The 20989-nt window shown below is 40.4% G+C and overlaps 1 protein-coding gene across 5 annotated transcripts in view; it reads left to right on the forward strand.

Moving 5' to 3' along the window:
- The first annotated feature begins 371 nt into the window (after positions 1-371).
- The window catches only part of MCF2L2 (MCF.2 cell line derived transforming sequence-like 2), a 644468-nt gene continuing 623850 nt past the window's right edge, over positions 372-20989 (forward strand). For 4 of the 5 annotated variants that reach the window (XM_075340557.1, XM_075340558.1, XM_075340559.1 and 1 more), the window contains exon 1: positions 506-677. In XM_075340557.1, coding sequence (XP_075196672.1) covers positions 599-677 — 79 coding nt within the window. In that variant the 5' untranslated portion in view covers positions 506-598. Of the gene's footprint in view, positions 678-20989 lie in introns of all 5 variants that reach the window. The other variant, XM_075340561.1, reaches the window with a different exon arrangement.

Genomic DNA, 20989 nt, shown 5'->3' on the forward strand with positions numbered 1-20989 from the left:
GTGGCAGTTTGTAGTCTCTGTTCGCATGTCCGTTTGGATATTTGATTTGTCTGTTCTACTTTAGGAATCAGGACATGGAATAATTGATCCGTTTCATTATTCATGGCCCCTCTGCGTTGTCTTGCACCTGTTCACACTTGCTTTAGGTGCTGGCCATATGTGTTCTAGTAGGTAATAGATATGTCATTTCATTGGATGTATTTGATGTCATGTAGTAACCCTCGAGGTGACCTTGTCAGACCTCTCCTATGGACGGATCACGTCACTGCTGTGAGCATAGGACCTGCACACGCCGGGCCTCAGGCTGCGAACATCCGGGCTCTCCTCTCATTAGCATCTCCTTCCCCACAGCCCTGGGCAGGTGTGAGCCGGCAGCCATGTCCTGCCTCACAGCCAGCGGCCGGGGATTGCAGCATCAGCAGCAGTATTAGCTCCCGGCCAGACCGGCCCATTGTGTCCGGCGCTCCTGACTGCTGCCCGCGTGCGTTGCCTAGTGACAGGTGGCTGTCAGCCTGGTGAGCTGGGAGTGGCACTGCCGGGCTTTGTACGCTGCACACCGGCACATTGCAGTCTGGCACGGAGCATCATTCACTGGGAAATGCTTTTCTGGCTGAAACAAGAAGAGATGTCACATCAGGAGCTAACACAGAGGCTTTCCACAGTCATCACCCATGTCGGTAAGAGCTGCGATTACATCATGTCTGCCAGGGAGAGGAGAGAGGATATACCAGGGTCCTATAGAGGATATGTGTAGTGTATACAACAGGATCTTATAGAGAATATGTGTAGGATCTTCTAATAGAGGATATCGATATCTGTAGTGTATATAACAGGATCCTATAGAAAATGTGTAGTGTATATAACAGGATCCTATATAAAATGTGTAGTGTATATCACAGGATCCTATATAAAATGTGTAGTGTATATCACAGGATCCTATATAAAATGTGTAGTGTATATCACAGGATCCTATATAAAATGTGTAGTGTATATTACAGGATCCAATAGAAAATATGTGTAGTGTATATCACAGGATCTTATAGAGGATATGTGTAGTGTATATAACAGGATCTTATTATTGAGATATCAGTAGTGTATGTAACAGGATCTTATTATAAAGGATATGTGTAGTGTATATAACAATATCTTATAATATAGGATGTGTGTAGGGTATATAATATCTTATTATATAGAATGTGTGTAGGGTATATAACAATATCTTATATGGTATAGGTGTAGTGTATATAACTGTATTTTTATAGAGGATATGTGCAGTGTATATAACAATATCTTATAGAGGATATGTGCAGTGTATGTAACAGGATCTTATTATGTAGGATATGTGTAATGGATATAACAGGATCTTATTATAGAGGATATGTCAATGTATGTAACAATATCTTATTATAAAGGATGTGTGTAGTATATGAGACATGATCTTATTAGAGAGGATGTGTAGTGTATATAACAGTATCTTATTATATAGGATGTGTGTAGGGTATATATCAGGATTTTTTTTTATAGAGGATATAGGATATGTGTAGTGTATATAATGGGATCTTATATAGGATATGTGTGGTGCATATAACAATCTCTTTTTGTTTAGGGAATGTTTAGTGCATATAAGTTTTATTCTATAGGGTATGTGTGGTGTGTATACATTTTATATAAGATATATGCAGTGTATATAATGGTGTAATTATTGGTGTAATTATATAGGATATGTGCAATGTACTGAATATAACAGACTTATTATATTGGATACCTGTAGTGTATATAACATGATCTTATTTTAAAGGGATATTTGTAGTGTATATAAATGGATCTAATTACATACAATCTTGTAATATAGGGATATGTGTAGTTTAGCAGCTTGTAGTGAGGAGTCAGGTGTCTGATTACAGTATACCTCAATAATCGTATAAGTATAGTAGTGGAGTATGTGTGATAAATGTGCTGCAGCAATGGCCTTACTGGAAATGTGAATGGATATCAGTGCCTCTATCTGTGATTCTTCACTTCAAGTCCAGGGCTGACATATGGATTCTTCAAGATTATTATTGTCCCATGGTACTGAAGATGCAATAAATATTTAAAGGAGAAGTCAGGAAGGTCACATGTATTTAATTTAATATCATTCCGCTGTGAATAAAATCAAGTTGTTGACATAAACATATTTTTCCTAAAATTATTCCTGTACTGTGCCACCACTGTGTGTATTATCCCTGTACTGTGACACTACTGTGTGTATTATCCCTGTACTGTGCCACCACTGTGTGTATTATCCCTGTACTGTGACACTACTGTGTGTATTATCCCTGTACTGTGACACCACTGTGTGTATTTTCCCTGTACTGTGACACTACTGTGTGTATTATCCCTGTACTGTGACACCACTGTGTGTATTATCCCTGTACTGTGACACTACTGTGTGTATTATCCCTGTACTGTGACACTACTGTGTGTATTATCCCTGTACTGTGACACCACTGTGTGTATTATCCCTGTACTGTGACACTACTGTGTGTATTATCCATGTACTGTGGCATCACTGTGTGTATTATCCCTGTACAGTCATGGCCAAAAGTTTTGAGAATGCTACAAATATTAATTTTTACAAAGTCTACTGCTTAAGTTTTTCTAATGGCAATTTGCGTATACTCCAGAATGTCATAAAGAGTGATCAGCTTAACAGCAATTACTTGCAAAGTCAATATTGGCTAAGAAAATGAACTTTAACCCCCAAAACACATTTCAACATCATTGCATTCCTGCCTTAAAAGGAGCAGCTAACATTGTTTTAGTGATTGTTCCATTAACACAGGTGTGGGTGTTGATGAGGATAGGGCTGGCGATCAATCAGTCATGATTAAGTAAGAATGACACCACTGGACACTTTAAAAGGAGGCTGGTGCTTGGTATCATTGTTTCTCTTCAGTTAACCATGGTTATCTCTAAAGAAACACGTGCAGCCATCATTGCTCTGCACAAAAATGGCCTAACAGGGAAGAGTATCGCAGCTACAAAGATTGCACCTCAGTCAATAATCTATCGCATCATCAAGAACTTCAAGGAGAGAGCTTCCATGGTTGCCAAAAAGGCTCCAGGGCGCCCAAGAAGGACCAGCAAACGCCAGGACCGTATCTTAAAACTGTTTCAGCTGCGGGATCGGACTACCAGCAGTGCCGAGCTTGCTCAGCAATGGCAGCAGGCTGGTGTAAGTGCTTCTGCACGCACTGTGAGGCGGAGACTGCTTGAGCAAGGCCTGGTTTCAAGGAGGGCAGCAAAGAAGCCACTTCTCTCCAGAAAAAACATCAGGGACTGACTGATATTCTGCAAAAGGTACAGGGAGTGGACTGCTGAGGACTGGGGTAAAGTCATTTTCTCAGATGAATCCCCATTTCGATTGTTTGGGACATCTGGAAAACAGCTTATTAGGAGAAGAAGAGGTGAGCGCTACCACCAGTCTTGTCTCACGCCAACTGTTAAGCATCCTGAAATGATTCATGTGTGGGGTTGCTTCTCAGCCAAGGGAATCGGCTCACTCACAGTCTTGCCTAAAAACACAGCCATGAATAAAGAATGGTACCAGAATGTCCTCCAAGAGCAACTTCTCCCAACTGTCCAAGAGCAGTTTGGCGCCCAACAATGCCTTTTCCAGCATGATGGAGCACCTTGCCATAAAGCAAAGGTGATCACTAAATGGCTTATGGAACAAAACATAGAGATTTTGGGTCCATGGCCTGGAAACTCCCCAGATCTTAATCCCATTGAGAACTTGTGGGCAATCATCAAGAGATGGGTGGGCAAACAAAAACCAACAAATTCTGGCAAAATGCAAGCATTGCTTATGCAAGAATGGACAGCTATCAGTCAGGATTTGGTCCAGAAGTTGATTGAGAGCATGCCAGGGAGAATTGCAGAGGTCCTGAAGAAGAAGGGTCAACACTGCAAATATTGACTTGCTGCATTAACTCATTCTAACTGTCAATATAACCTTTTGGTACTCATAATATGATTGCTATTATATTTCTGTATGTGATGTAAACATCAGACAAACACAATTAAAAACCAGAGGGCAACAGATCATGTGAAAATATAATTTTGGTGTCATTCTCAAAACTTTTGGCCATGATTGTACTGTGCCACCACTGTGTGTATTATCCCTGTACTGTGACATTACTGTGTGTATTATCCCTGTATTGTGACATCACTATTTATTATCCATATACTGTGACATCACTGTTTATTATCCATATACTGTGACATCACTGTTTATTACCCCTGTGCTGTGGCATCACTGTGTGTATTATCCAACTAATGTGACATCACTGTGATTATTACCCCTGTACTATGACATCACTGTTTATTAACCCTGTGTTGTGACATCATTGTGTGTATTATCCCTGAGGTGTGACAACACTGTTTATTATCCCTGTGCTGTGACATCACTGTTCATTATCCCTGTGGTGTGACATCACTGTTTATTATCCCTGTACTGTGACATCACTGTGTGTATTATCCATATACTGTGACACCACTGTGTGTATTATCCCTGTACTGTGACATCACTGTCAGTATTTTTCATATACTGTGACATCACTACGATTATTATCCCTGTGCTGTGACATCACTGTTTATTATCCATATACTGTGACATCAATATCTATTATCCCTGTACTGTACCACCACTGTTTATTTTCCCTGTACTATGACATCACTGTGTGTATTATCCAACTAATGTGACATCACTGTGATTATTACAGGGGTACCTGTACTATGACATCACGGTTTATTAACCCTGTGTTGTGACATCACTGTGCGTATTATCCCTTTGGTGTGACATCACTGTTCATTATCCCTGTGGTGTGACATCACTGTTTATTATCCCTGTACTGTGACATCACTCTTTATTATTCCTGTACTGTGACATCACTCTTTATTATTCCTGTACTGTGACATCACTGTGTGTATTACTTTTGTACTGTTGAATTTTATTGTTGTACAGGGGCCACAGAACGTATCATAAGCATTACTATTGTACGGGTGACACAAAGTGGCGCATATACTGTATATACTCTGTGAGGAAGGACACAATATGTGACATAATTACTGGAATGTATTTTGTTTTGGAAGGGGGGATAATGTTTTGTTCATCTTACAGCCGCTCGCTTCCAGTCATCGGGGTAGTGCAATGGGCTGTAATAGTCACTGCTCACTGCATAGTGAGCTGAGCTGTAATCACTCCCTATCTTATTGATTGACAGTGCGTTCTGCACACACATACGCTGTGGAGCAGGTCAGTCAGCGTGTAGCAGAGTGGTTACAGTCAAGATCACTGTGTAATGAGCGATGACTGTTATAGCCCCCTGCACCATCCCAATGACTGGATGTGAAAAATTGCAGGGAGAATAAAAGTTAATTTTCTCTCTGTAGCCGCTGTTCTAGTAAAGCAACGTTTTATGACTAAAAAGTGATTCACCTGCAAATTACCCCTGTATCTGCAGGTAAATAGTTGGTTTGTATGTGATGGGTTCCTTTTAATGTTCAGTATAGTGGTATTATTCAGTCACTACTGTAAGGTTGGTAAGACAGTGGATATAAACAGTCTACACACCCCTGTAAAACACAAGGTTTTTAACAAGTAAAAATTAAACCAAGAATAATTTCAGAACTTTTTTCACCTTTGAGAGAGTTGTTGAAGATGCACTTTGTTTGGGGACAGTTTCTTCTGGTCATTAAATGCCTGGCTGCCTCCTGCATAGAAATGAAAAAATGTGTGTAATTTATGTCCTATTCTGTATACTTGTAAGTATGGGGAGCCTGACGTTGGGTTACAAGCTTGCATATTTTGGCCAAAATGTGGACCAATACCTCACAATATTTATCATTTTGTATTGCACATTATTTCATTTCTATGCAAGATGCAGCCAGGGCCCATTGGAGTGTCTGTCCTGTGTGATGCACTTATATAGTGCTGGGCAGCCCGCATGATCTAATACCATGTTTCCCCGAAAATAAGACAGGGTTTTATATTATTTTTTGCTTTGAAAGATTTGCTAGGGCTTATTTTTAGAGGCTGTCTTATATTTTCCCATGAAGAACAATCCACATTTATTCTTGAACAAAAAAAAAATCAACATTTATTCAAATATAATCATGTCATCACATTCCGGAACATCAATATTTTGTGTTAATCCTATTACTGGGTCAGATGCACATTTACTTATCTGATCTGCTATTCTCATGGTGCAGAACCACTCCTATGGTGGTGGACGTACATATACCGTACTTACAATGGTTAAAATTACCTGCTTAAATGTATTATTTCTTATGTACTACTAAGTTTACACCCTTCAAAAAAAGCAGACACCCACTAAAAAAAAAATGGCACTTATCAGACCCCAAACAATTAGAGTTGGCAAATGAAAGGGCTCTCACATACAAATCTATGTCGCTGTCAGGTCCCCCTCTGTTCTACAGTGACTGGTTCCCCCTGGTGACTGGAAGCAGTATCACTCGCGGAGTGATACTGGTGCCTGATTTGTTTATGAGAGCTGCAGTGCAATGCAGCTGGAGTGGCGAGGAACCTGACAGTGACACAGATCTCTGAATGAGAGCCCATCCACCATCGGCACTTGCCAACAGTAATTGTTTGGGGTCAGGTGAGTGCAATTTTTTTTTTGTGCGGGGGCAGGGGGGGTCTGCTTTCTTTTGAGGGTGGCTTCTTTCTTTGATGAAGAGTCCTGCTGTAATCTTTAACTTTTTTAGCTGGTTGGACACTCCCTTATGCAACTTCAACTAGGGCTTATTTTTGGAGTAGGGCTTATATTTTAAGCATAATCCCAAAAGCCCAAAAAATTCTACTAAGTCATATTTTTGGGGAAACAGTGTAGTGTAGGCGTCATCAATAGGCTGTAAGCCAGATACATGCATTGCACGTACCTGTGTGACTGGCGCCCTATGCAAACCTCATTTGTATTACAGCAACCACTCCCTCCACAAAATGGTAGGCTGTGAGTGGTTGTCTTATCGATATTCTGCACCTGTGTTGCTCTTCGACTTTATCATAGGGGGCCTGCGGCATCCTGCTAGTGCATTTTCTGTTTGACCCTTGATGGCTAATGTATGATTTGGTGACTTTTTTTTTTATCTCTGAAAAGTCTCCATGAGACCAGCAAGTAACATCTTTAGACATCACAAATATATACCAATAATATTTTTATACAGTTGTAAATTTAGTGTATGTGAAATTTATTTAATCGTATGAACGTATATCTTACCATCATATAAAAATAAACACCAGACAATAGACAGTGATTGAAAAATATCAAAAGGATAAAAATCAAATTTGAATATCAAGATTTTCTATATATGCAATAGCGTTATCAATTACAATATAGAAATACTTCTTGTCACCATGGTAGGATCTCAGGGGGCACTCCTCAACAATGTGCTGGATAGTTTGACGATCTGCTCCACAGTCACAGGTCGGAGAGTCGTATTTTCCCCACTTATACATAAAATCTGCACAGACGCCAAAGTTTGTTCTGATACGATTTAGAGTAACCCATGTTTTCCTTGGTAGATTGAAGCCTGGTGCAGGGTTTTGTAAATTAGGGAACATTTGGGGATCACCATCTACTACATTGACCCAAAGTTCTCACCATTTCTCCTCTAAATTGAAGTCTTGTTCATGCAAGGTGATTGTAGTTCGGATGAGTGGGTGTCTTGATTTCAATCGTTGTATTGTAACATCTCTGATATTTTGGTGTATTGGAAGTTTTTCATTATTCCCTACTTTAGTGTATTCTTTAAGTAGGAGCTTTTGTCTTCTTAGATTTGCAGGTGCGATATGACTCAGCACAGGTAACCAGTGAACAGGTGTAGGTCTAATAGCACCAGATATTATACGCAAAGAGTTGTTCAGCTGAGTGTCAATTAAGTTTACATGACAGCTATTTAACCATGCTGGAGCACAGTATTCTGCAGCAGAGTACACCAGGGCAAGAGTAGATGTTCTCAAAACAGATGTTGCCGAGCCCCAGGAGGATCCACAAACTTTCTGAATAATATTATTACGTGCTTTCAGTTTCTGTGCCAATTTATCCAGATGGGATTTAAAAGTTAGACTTCTATCAAGGGTTACACCTAAGTACTTAGGATTGAAATTGTGTTTAACAGATTGGCCTTCAAATTGTACTTTAAGTTCAGTCTTGGCACTTGCATTGTGTAAATGAAAGCAACAAACTTCCGTTTTTGATGGGTTAGGTTTTAATCTCCATTGTCGGAAGTACTTTCCCATTACACTAAGATCTTTTGTAAGAACATCCTCTGCTTCCTCCATTGTTTTGCTTACCATAGCAAGTGCCCAGTCATCGGCATATCCAAATTTCCGTGACACTGTTTTAGGAATATCAGCTAGGTACAGGGCAAACAGGAGAGGTGCCAGCACTGATCCCTGGGCCAGTCCGTTTAAAGATTTCTTACAACTGGTTGAATCGCCCATAATAAGATGAAAAGTTCGATTTGCAATCATATTGTTCAAGAGGTACATCATTTTCTTACATGGAATCACCTTCAAAAATTTATATAAAAGTCCTTCCCTCCACACAGTATCATATGCAGCAGAGAGATCGATAAACGCCACTGAAACTTTCTTGTTCTTCAGGAATTCAGCTTCAATGAGAGTTGTCAAAGCTAAGACTTGGTCACTACAGTTTCGAGCAGGTCTGAAGCCGGCTTGCACTATAGGTATTGAGTCGAAAATCTTTAGACTGATCTTGTTATATATTAAGCGTTCTAAGAGCTTATATAAGCAACTCAACAAGGCAATGGGTCTATAGCTTGATGGATTATCTTCAGGCTTCCCAGGTTTTAACAATGCAATTATTTTGGCATGTTTTAATTTACTAGGGACTTGAGTATTCTCCATAATATTTGAGAAGAACTTTGCCATCCATTTTTTTGCATAAGGTCCACAGTTTTTGAGAAATTCAGGATGGATCCCATCAGAGACGGGAGCTTTGTTAATTTTAGTTTCAGCAAGGGCAATTTCAATGTCACAGGTTGTAAAAGTACGTGAGTATTTTTCAGATGGCACCACTGATGATTTTAGTAGCTTAAACTTACTTTTAACTTCTATGGTGTGAGCTCGGTCTTTTGGGCTTCTTGATATGTTCACAATATGTGCTGCAATTTGATTTGAAGTTTATAGAATTCGTTTTGTGCTTTACTTTACGATTTCCTTCTAGTTTTCTTAAAAGAGACCATGCTTTTCTACTGGACCTTTTAAAGTCCAAATTCTCAACTGTTTCCATCCATTTAATACAACGTGCTGCATTCAGTTTGTTCAACTGAAATGATACATCACCTCTATTAATGGGAACCTGTTACTCGATTCATGTTGCCCAACCACAGGCAGCATTAATCAGAGCCTGGCTGCACATTTGTAGCCAGGTTTTTTTTTTTTCTTACATGCTTTTCTGAGAAAATTTAATCTGAAAATCTTGTGGATGACCATAGACATAGATAGAGTTGAGACTAGTCAATCACTGTCATTGGTTGACTTCATAGACCTAATGGAAAGAGAAGAAATAATTGGGTAGAAGGGCAACATGAGCAATTGTAAGTACACAGTTCTATATAATATGATGATTGCAATATATTAAGAGGATAAAAACGTTGATGGGAGTGCTTGTTTAAGAATGTTTTGGTCAGTGAAACAAAAAATAGTTATTACATAAACTAGGAATAAAGCTGTTTATTTTGTTATGCTGTAGTCTCTGTCTATGTAAATTGTGAATTATTTATCTCAGAAATTATTGTGTATGTAACTAGCATGAACTTTTCTATTATTATTATTATTATTATTATTATTATTATTATTATTATTATTATGCCATTTATTCCATGGCGCTTTACTTGTGGAAAGGGGTATACATAATAGGGACAAGTGCAATAATCATAAACAAAACAAGGTACAGACTGGTACAGGAGCAGAGAGGACCCTGCTCGCGAGGGCTCACAGTTTACAAGGGATGGGTAGGGATACAGTACTCTTTAACAACTAAACACTTAAAAGGGTAATCCGGGACTCACATATTGATGATCTATCCATAGGGTAGGTGATCTATATTAGATGGTTGCGCATCTGATACTGGATCATCTGTAAACAATGTTTGGAACTAGAACATCACAGCTCTATACATTGTTTAGTGTCCACTCATGGGTCCGGCATATTATGTTCGTTTCACTTGAATAGGTAAGGTGAAGTATCTGGCAGCGGCCGTACTATTATAGCTCCTAACATTGTTTACATCTGGCAAGCATTGGAGCAGGTTACATGGTTAGTTTTGCGGATACCCACCCATCTAATGTTAATGGCCCACCCTATGATCAGATCGTATATTAGTCCTGGACAATCCATATTGAAGTCATTTATTTGACATAAAAGTTACAGTGTAGACCTTTCTTTCAGGGCTTTGGTCTAAGTTTATGCTGTTTGCTTCAAATCAAGCTATAGTGTGTGGTTTTACAGACGTAGGATTTACCACAATGATAGGTACTGCTGTGACCGTGTTAGTCTACATGTACATACGATCTTATATACAGCTGTTACAGCTATCACCTTGATGACTGTGGCACCCTATGCCAAAGAGTAACCATTTACACCTGTGTTTCCAAAACTCCATTCCTCACTACCCCAAACAGATCATGACCTCAGGATTTCCTTAGTATTACACAGGTGAGGGAATTATTATCAAGGCATCAGAAATTTCCAGAGGTTCTCTCACTTGTGCAATACTAAGGAAATCCTGCAGACATGATCTGTTGGAAGCCATGAGCACTGGAGTTTCTGAAACACTGATCTGCACTAATTGCTTAGTGACAGAAACTTCATTTAATGATTAGTTGTAAGGAAACATGCCACAGAATTGTCCAGTCCTGTGATGGGAATTGCATGTATTTACTAAATCCCAAATTGTAAAAATTCCATATAAAGAACTTACAAATAATCTTACCCTACCTGTATCTCCCCAGTTACCAGTTCACATGGTCACCTAATGCTGTCTGATACAGTCCTATGTGATAACATCATCACGCAGAACAAAGAACAAGAGTAATTCAGACCCTGGATAATGCTGACATAATATAAAATCAGTTCAAAGAGTGAATTTAAAAAAAAAAAAAAAAAGTTACTCTAATTATTTTAGGTGATGTGGGAACTTATTCTTGCCTTTCATTTACTAATTAACAGTTAAATACATTAGTTACTGACCTCTGCTGCATAGTGCATTAAGATGTTTTTCTGCCTCAATGTGCCCGTTGGCAAAAATGCTTTCAGCTATAAAATGATGAGGAGCTTTCTAAAAAGCCCCTAAAGGCCTGTCCTGGCACAGTACCTGGGGGGCATTACACTGTTGATGACTGACAAACAGTGTTTGCATGATTTTCTAAATTCTTCTTTCCATTTTTATGAATTTGTAGGCTACAGTAAGGCTGGGTTCACACATAGTGACAGCGACAACGACGTCGCTGTTACGTCACCATTTTCTGTGACGTACCAGCGACCTTGTAAGTCATATCGATCATAACATCGCTACATGTGCAGAGAGCAGGGAGCCGCGCACACTGCTTAGCACTGGCTCCTTGCTCTCCTAGCTACAGTACACATCGGGTTAATTAACCCGATGTGTACTGCAGCTACATGTGCAGAGAGCAGGGAGCCGCGCACACTGCTTAGTGCTGGCTCCTTGCTCTCCTAGCTACAGTACACATCGGGTTAATTACCTGATGTGTACTGCAGCTACATGTGCAGAGAGCAGGGGCCGGCACTGGCAGCGAGAGAGGCGGAGGCTGGTAAAGAAGGTAAATATCGGGTAACCAGGGAAAGGGCTTCCCTTGGTTACCCGATGTTTATCTTGGTTACAGCTTACCGCAGCTGCCAGATGCCGGCTCCTGCTCCCTGCTCGCTTCATTTCGTCGCTCTCTCGCTGTCACACACAGCGATCTGTGCGTCACAGCGGGAGAGCGCCTTTGAAGAAAACGAACCAGGGCTGTGTGTAACGAGCAGCGATCTCACAGTAGGGGCCAGATCGCTGCTCAGTGTCACACACAGCGAGATCGCTAATGAGGTCACTGTTGCGTCACCAAAACCGTGACGTAGCAGCGATTTCGGTAGCGATCTCGCTATGTGTGAAGCACCCCTTACACTGAGTGGTTGCGTGATGCTGAGCGTTAAATAACCATAAACATGTCTGCTGGTTGGTGGTTGTTAAATAGCTTATTTGTCAACCTTTACCCACATTTCAGGCTTCAAACATAAAGATAAACAATTTTAACTTAATGGTGAAAAATCAACAAATGGGACACAATTGTGAAGCTGAACGGAATTTATTGTTTATTTTAAACCTTTTTTTAAAAATAAATAACTGAAAAGTGTGGCGTGCAATATTATTCGGACCCTTTACTTTCAGTGCAGCAAACGCACTCCAGAAGATCATTGAGGATCTCTGAATCATCCAATGTTGTCCTAAATGACGGATGATGATAAATATAATCCACATGTGTGTAATCAAGTCTCTGTATAAATGCACCTGCTCTGTGATAGTCTCAGTGTTCTGTTTAAAGCGCAGATAGCATCATGAAGACCAAGGAACACAACAGGCAGGTCCGGGATACTGTTGTGGAGACGTTTAAAGCCGGATTAGGTTACAAAAAGATTTCCAAAACTTTAAACATCCCAAGGAGCACTGTGTAAGCGATCATAATGAAATGGAAGGAGTATCATACCGCTGCAAATCTACCCGGCCGTCCCTCAAAACTTTCATCTCAAACAAGGAGAAGACTGATCAGAGATGCAGCCAAGAGGCCCATGATCACTCTTGGATGAACTGCAGAGATCTACAGCTGATGTGGGAGAGTCTGTCCATAGGACAACAATCCAGTTGTACACTGCACAAATCTGACCTTATTAGAACAGTGTCAAGGAGAAAACTATTTCTCAAAGATGTCCATAAAAAGTGTCGTTTATAGTTTGCCACAAGCCACCTGGGAGACACACCAAACATGTGGAAGAAGGTGCTCTGGTCAGATGAAACCAAAATTGAACGTTTTGGAAACAATGCCAAACAATATGTTTGGCGTAATAGCAACACAGCTCATCACCCTGAACACACCATCCCCATTGTCAAACATGGTGGTGGCAGCATCATGGTTTAGCCTGCTTTTCTTCAGCAGGGACAGGGAAGATGGTTAAAATTGATGGGAAGATGGATGGAGCCAAGTACAGGATCATTCTTGAAGAAAACCTGATGGAGTCTGCAAAAGACCTGAGACTGGGACGGAGATTTGTCTTTCAACAAGACAATGATCCAAAACATAAAGCAAAAACTACAATGGAATGGTTCACAAATAAACGTATCCAAGTGTTAGAATGGCCAAGTCAAAGTCCAGACGTGAATCCAATCGAGAATCTGTGGAAAGAGCTGAAAACTGCTGTTCACAAACGCTCTCCATCCAACCTCACTCAGCTCGAGCTGTTTGCAAAGGAAGAATGGGCAAGAATTTCAGTCTCTTGATGTGCAAAACTGATAGAGACATACCCCAAGCGACTTGCAGCTATAATCGCAGCAAAAGGTGGCGCTACAAAGTAATAACAAAGTGGACGAATAATATCGCACGCCGCAATTTTCAGTTTTTTATTTTTTAAAAATGTTTAAAATAAACAATAAATTTCGTTCAACTTCACAATTGTGTCCCACTTGTTGATTCTTCACCATAACATTAAAATTTTTATCTTTATGTTTGAAGCCTGAAATGTGGGAAAAGGTTGAAAAAATTCAAGGGGGCCGAATATTTTCGCAAGGCACTGTATCTGCGCACATTAGGGAATATTCTAACACCCAAAAAAATGCAGTAAATAAAAAAAAACACATCCGTCTTCCTTTCTTCCTCAAGCTTAGGTCTCATTCACATGTCTATGTTTAATCACATAGAAGAAAAAATGGTGCGTATGTCATCAGTGTTTTGGTTGAGTGTACGGGCTGTGTGTCCGTTTTTACCATCATTGTCATCAGTGTTTTTCATGGATGGATAAATGAATGAATGACAAAGCTTCTATACTTTTCAATGTTAAATGCAGACAGCACACGTATAGCACTCTGATGCTATCCATGTGCTGTACATGTCTTACATGGACCCATAACCTTCTATTGGACTTTTTTCTTTGTGATACCAGAAAAAAACAGACATGTCTTCTTGTGTTTTACATGGATACACAGCTTGTGAAAAAACACAGACCTGCAAATAACACCTTAGATTATAATGGATATATGTTGTATACGTGAATCAAATGGATACAACATATATTTTTGAATGAAGGTCTTTCAGTCTCTGCTCTGTACATTGTTGGTGGCAGCTGTAACCACGCCCCAGCACTGACTGACAACCGGGTCTGTACTGATGCAATGCTGAGTTAGCTGTCAGTCAACACCGAGGGTGTGGTTAGAGCTACCACTCACTATGCACAGAACGATGAATGTGCCATGATGACTGAAAGCCTGAGGCTCTGAGGCTGCTGAGAGGAATGCTGTTAATTTCCTTCAGGCAATGGGGCTCTCAGGAGAGAGGATTAAAGGCTGCTTTACACGTAGCGACACCGCTAGCGATGATGCTCGTGAAAGCACCCGCCCCCGTCGTTTGTGCGTCACTGTCAAATCGCACAATATCACTAGGACGCGTCACACTAAACTTACCTTACAAACGACATCGCTGTGACCGCCGAACAACCTCTTCTTTAAGGGGGCGGTTCGTTCGGCGTCTCAGCGACGTCACCATGCAGGACACCAATAGCAGCGAAGGGGCGGAGAGCAGGCGCTGGATCGTCATTCCCGTCTCGTTGCCAGAGGACGCAGGTACGTTGTTGTTCGTCGTTCCTGGGGTGTCACATGTAGCGATTTGTGCTGCCTCAGGAACGACGAACAACCTGCATCCTGAACGAGCAACGATATTATGGAAATGAATGACATGTCAGTGATCAACGATATGGTGAGTATTTATGATCGTTAACGGACAGTCGTACGCGTCACACGCAATGACGTTGCTAACGAGGCTGGATGTGCGTCACGAATTCCATGACCCCAACGATATCTCGTTAGCGATGTCGTTGCATGTAAAGCGACCTTTAGTTCGTGCATTCCTGGCTGGCATCTGTTTTCCCTTGGAAGATACCCAAAGAATCCCCTCAGAATTTAGAAGGTAAGTTGGCCCTAATGAGAGCAAGTACCGAAGATCAGGGAAGAGGAGTGCTGTCATGAAAGGCCCCTTCACTATTTTCATACTAAATCCTTGTGGATGAGACGAGGGAGTCTTGAAGGACTTTTTCAATCTGACGTTCGCTATGACGTCAAAAGAGAGGATGAGGGGCTTAGAGGCTCTTATGGAAGCCCGAGTACCAGGAAGCAGTCGGCCGATAAATTGAACATTGTGATTGTTGCCTTTGGAAGCAAAATATATCTACTGACTGTTGCTAACGGAAACTCCCTCATGCGAGATCAAGTTATGCTTTTGGAAACTACTAGTAAAGTTATTGTGTTAATGAGAACTGTGAATGAGCCCGTGTCTTTGTACTAAAATGAGAATGAACTGTTAACAATTTATTGCATTGGAGAGGCGATCGGGGCGCAAATAGTTAACACTGGGCTGCGCAGCAGCCAAGCCTCAACAAAGACTACAACTGCCCCCATCTGTCTCTCCAACACCTTTTGGACATGATTAGTTCTCTGATAGCTGATTTAACCACAATACACATTATCTGGTCTGTTTAGACCCCTTTTTTTTTTTTTTTTTTTTTTTTTTTAACCGTATAGACAGCATACAATACATTGTTCTAGATAACATGTGACTTAGTGGTTCGCACTGTGCTTTGCAGTGTTGGGGTCCTGGGTTGAAATCCCACCAATGAAAACCTCTTCAAGGAGTTTATGTTCTTCTCTTATTTGCGTGAGTGTCTTCCAGGTTCTCCGGTTTCCTCCAACACTACAAAAACATACTGATAGGGAAGTTAACAGTGTGGGCTTAAAAGCAACCTGTCAGCAAATTTGGGGCCTATAACCTGCGGCCACCACCACTGGGATCTTATATACAGCATGTTAGAATGGTGTATAAAAGAGCCCAGGCTGCTGCTGTGGAGTTGGGCCATATGGGCGTTTCCGTTCTCCGGTTCCTCCTCGTTCGGCCATCTTCATCCTCCTTCTGAAGCCTGTGTGCATGATGTGTCCTACGTCATACACACTCGCCGGTCCCGCGCAGGCGCACTAAAATACTTTGATCTGCGCGGGACCCCAATGCCGGTGAGTGTGGATGATGTAGGACGCGTCATGCACCCTGGCTTCAGAAAAAGGACAACAAAGATGGCCGAAAGAGGAGGAGACGGCATCGGAGAACGGAGACGCCCATATGACCCAACTCCACAGCAGCGAACGTTTAGGTGAGTATTAAAAAGTGATTTTTACATTCTACACAGCTGCCTGTGCTCTTACATACAGCATGTTAGAATGTTGTATATAAGAGCCCACTGGAGGTGGCCGCAGCTTATAGGCCCCAAATCTGGTGACAGGTTCCCTTTAATTGTTGGGACATGAACCAAATGGCAGAATGGATCTCTTTTATCCCATTAGAATGGAGCGGTGGTGCGACCTAAACTCCATCCAGTCCCTATAGGGCTGCAGGGCACTGTGCTTTTGTTTTTCGGCAACCTCATGGAAAATGAGTGAATGAGTGGACATTTGATCTTCCACTCGATTTTGTAATCGGGAAAAAATTCGCTGTCAGGGATAAAAATTCCCTGTTTTGCTGATCAGCTGTCGGATCCCCATCAATCAGCAAGCTAACACCTATCTGAAATATGTTTTCATTGGACAACACCTTCAAGGTAATTTAACTTCTGGCTGTGGCATCTTTAAAATAGAAATAAACTGCAAAAATGTCATCAAAATGCATAAAAAAGGCTACGCAAAAACATAGCAAGGGTATCTAATGATAGGCGCAAGTGAATGAAGGACCAGTTTCCGTAATATATATATTTTTTATCAGTTTTCATTCATTTTATAAATTGAAGGGAAAAAAAAACAAAAACAAAAGAGAAAGTCTGATCTGTAACCATATATAGTGAGGTCTATTATGTATGTTTGTTTACACCGAAGTAAAATGTAGATTTTTGTTTTCCATCTAACAATATATGCATTAAATGTGTGTATTTTATTCTTAATTTACACTGAAATAATAAAAAGAAGTGTGAAAATAATGTGGCATACCATTTCTAGAAGGAAAAAAAGGCTAACTAGAGGTGGGTGATGAATGAGCAGCGTTAACTTGCCAGGTGGAGGCAGTATTGCAGCAGAGACCAAGACACAAAAGACGAGACTTTCTGAGTACTAAGCTTGTCAAAGACATAAGTGACTTTTGGCCCCAAACTTTCAACATGAGCTTCAATATAAACATCTCCATTCTTTGAGCCCAAAATACGAGTGGATGGGCACCTAGGGAATAGTGACCACAATATAATACAATTCCACTTGTCCTTTAGTAAGGTGCCTTGGAGGGGGGTTACAAAAACGCTGAATTTCAGGAAAGCAAAGTTTGATCAACTTAGAGAAGACCTTCGCCAAATTGATTGGGACAATGTCCTCAAAAATGGGAGCACAGAAAATAAGTGGGAAATTTTTAAATCGGTATTAAACACCCACTGCGAGCTAGCCATACCATACAGAAATAAAAGGGCTAGGAACAGGAGAAAACCAATGTGGCTTAATAAGGATGTAAAAGGGGCAATGAATAATAAGAAAAAGGCATTTAAAAAGCTAAAACAAGAAGGCAGCGAGGAAGCATTAAAAATATATAGAGAAAAAAATAAAATGTGTAAAAAACAAATATATTTAGCAAAAGTAGAAACTGAGAGACTCATTGCTAAGGAAAGCAAAACAAATCCCAAACTATTCTTTAATTATATAAACAGAAAACAGATTAAAATTGATGGTGTTGGCCCTTTAAAGAATAATGAGGGTAAAATCATAGAAAGCGATGTGGGAAAAGCAAATGTTTTAAATACTTTTTTCTCAACTGTGTTCACACAGGAAAAGCATATGCCAGGGGAAATGCAGAGTGATCATGTAAATGCCCCATTAAGTATGACCTGCCTAACCCAGGAAGAAGTGCAGAACCGACTTAGTAACATTAAAATTGACAAATCACCAGGCCCTGATGGCATTCACCCTCGGGTATTAAGGGAGTTAAGTAATGTGATAGACAGGCCTCTATTCCTTTTATTTAAAGACTCTATAGAAACTGGGTCTGTTCCACTGGATTGGCGGCTAGCAAATGTGGTACCAATATTCAAAAAAGGGTGCAAAAGGGAACCTGGAAACTATAGGCCGGTAAGCTTAACATCTGTTGTGGGTAAAATGTTTGAAGGGTTTTTAAGGGATACTATTATGGAATGTCTCAATGTTAATAACTGTTTAACTCCATATCAACATGGATTTATGAAGGATCGCTCCTGTCAAACTAACCTGATCAGCTTCTATGAGGATGTAAGCTCTCACATGGACCGAGGAGAATCATTGGATGTCATTTATCTCGACTTCGGTAAAGCATTTGACACTGTCCCACATAAAAGACTGCTAAGTAAAATGAGAAAGCTTGGGCTCGGGGAAAATGTGTGTAGATGGGTAGGTAGCTGGCTTAGTGGTAGAAAACAAAGAGTGGTTATTAATGGTGCATACTCAGATTGGGCCAGGGTTACTAGTGGGGTGCCACAGGGGTCTGTATTGGGCCCCCTACTATTTAATATATTTATTAATGATCTGGTGGATGGTTTACAGAGTAAAATATCAGTATTTGCAGATGATACAAAACTATGTAAGGTAGTTAACACAAAGGAGGACAGTTTGCAACTACAGATGGACTTGAGTAAATTGGAGAATTGGGCTGAAAAATGGCAAATGAGGTTTAACACAGATAAGTGTAAGGTTATGCACATGGGAAGGAGAAACAGATGCTACGATTACTTACTAAATGGGAAACTGCTGGGGAAATCAGACATGGAAAAAGACTTAGGCATCTTAGTGAATAAGAATCTAAATTGGAGTGCCCAGTGTCAGGCAGCAGCCACCAAAGCAAATAGGGTGATGGGATGCATTAGAAGAGGTCTGGGGGCACGAGATGAAAACATCATTCTCCCTCTGTACAAATCACTAGTCAGACCACACTTGGAGTATTGTGTGCAATTTTGGGCGCCGGTGCTGAAGAAAGACATTACTGAACTTGAAAGGGTTCAGAGGCGGGCTACTAAAATAATAAATGGAATGGGTGCATTACAATACACGGAAAGGTTATCAAAATTAGGTCTATTTACTCTAGAAAAGAGAAGACTTAGGGGAGACCTAATAAATATGTACAAATATATCAGAGGGCCATATAGAGATCTCTCCCATGATCTGTTTGTACCAAGGACTATGACAAGAACAAGGGGGCATTATTTTCGATTGGAGGAAAGAAAATTCCTACATCAGCATAGAAGAGGGTTCTTCACGGTAAGAGCAGTGAGGCTCTGGAACTCTCTTCCTGAGGAAGTGGTGATGGCCAACTCACTGAATGAATTTAAGAGAGGAATGGATGCATTTCTTGTTAGCAAAAGTATAGAAGGTTATAAATAGCATAATCTTACAGGTAGATAGAAGAGCGACAAAGATTATTAGAGGAATGGGTGGGCTGCAATACCAAGACAGGTTATTAAACTTGGGGTTAGTTAGTTAGGAAAAACAAAGGCTTAGGGGGATCTAATCACAATGTATAAATATATGAGGGGACAGTACAGAGACCTTTCCAAAGATCTCTTTACACCTAGGCCTGCGACTGGAACACGGGGGCATCCGCTACGTCTTGAGGAAAGAATGTTTAATCATAATCACAGATGAGGACTCTTTACTGTACGAGCAGTGAGACTATGGAGCTCTCTGCCGTATGATGTTGTATTGAGGGATTCACAAGTAAAATTTAAGCAGAGCCTGATCGCATTAATTGAAAAATATAATATTACCAGTTATGTATATTGGATTTTATGACAGGGTGTTGATCCAGGGAACTAGTCTGATTGCCGTATGTAGAGTCAGGAAGGAATTTTTTTCCCCATTGGAGCTTATTTGACACATTGGGTTTTTTTTGCCTTCCTCTGGATCAACATGTTAGGCTACGGGTTGAACTAGATGGACTTAGAGTCTCCCTTCAACCTTAAAAACTATAAAACTATGAAACTATGAAACATTTGAGTTGGAACCTAAACTAGGTAACAATGTTTTTAACTATGGTGGCACAGCCCAATCATATTGGTAAAAGGGGAACCTCAATAGATGACCATGCTGTTAGAGAAAAAAATATTACTATATAAAGAACCATGACTGATATTACCACCATACGGTGACCATATAATAGTAGATGCTAATTTTGCAGAGAATATTAAGAGATTACAGTACAGTTATATTATTTGATTTTGCATTTGACATTCTTTCTTATGGAGTTGTTCACTTTCCCTTGTTTTCCATCTGGCCTAGACCAACATGATTACTCTAAACACGACTCATCTGTAGAATTTACAAGAAAGACACATTTGCCTTTTCATAAGAATTGTCCCTGTCTATTCCCGACCTGCACAAACTCCCTATCTTGCTGATTCTACAATGTTGTGCCTCCTGCTGCCATATTTGCCTCTATTTCTGGATTTGCTTTGTGGCATGGTGATTGTGCTCTTCTTAGTTCTCCACATAATAATTCCAACCACTGTGGCCTTTACATAGTCAAATGCCCGATTTGTGACCTCTTAATGGTAAATGGTAAATTTGCACCCTTGAAAATATTATGTCTCTTTCTGTGCTCCAGAAACTGCACACATTTTGCCCCCCCCGAAGTAATAATGTCCCATGTCTACTCC

Source organism: Anomaloglossus baeobatrachus, chromosome 3 (assembly GCF_048569485.1).
Source record: "Anomaloglossus baeobatrachus isolate aAnoBae1 chromosome 3, aAnoBae1.hap1, whole genome shotgun sequence".
NCBI classification, from domain to species: Eukaryota; Metazoa; Chordata; class Amphibia; order Anura; family Aromobatidae; genus Anomaloglossus; species Anomaloglossus baeobatrachus.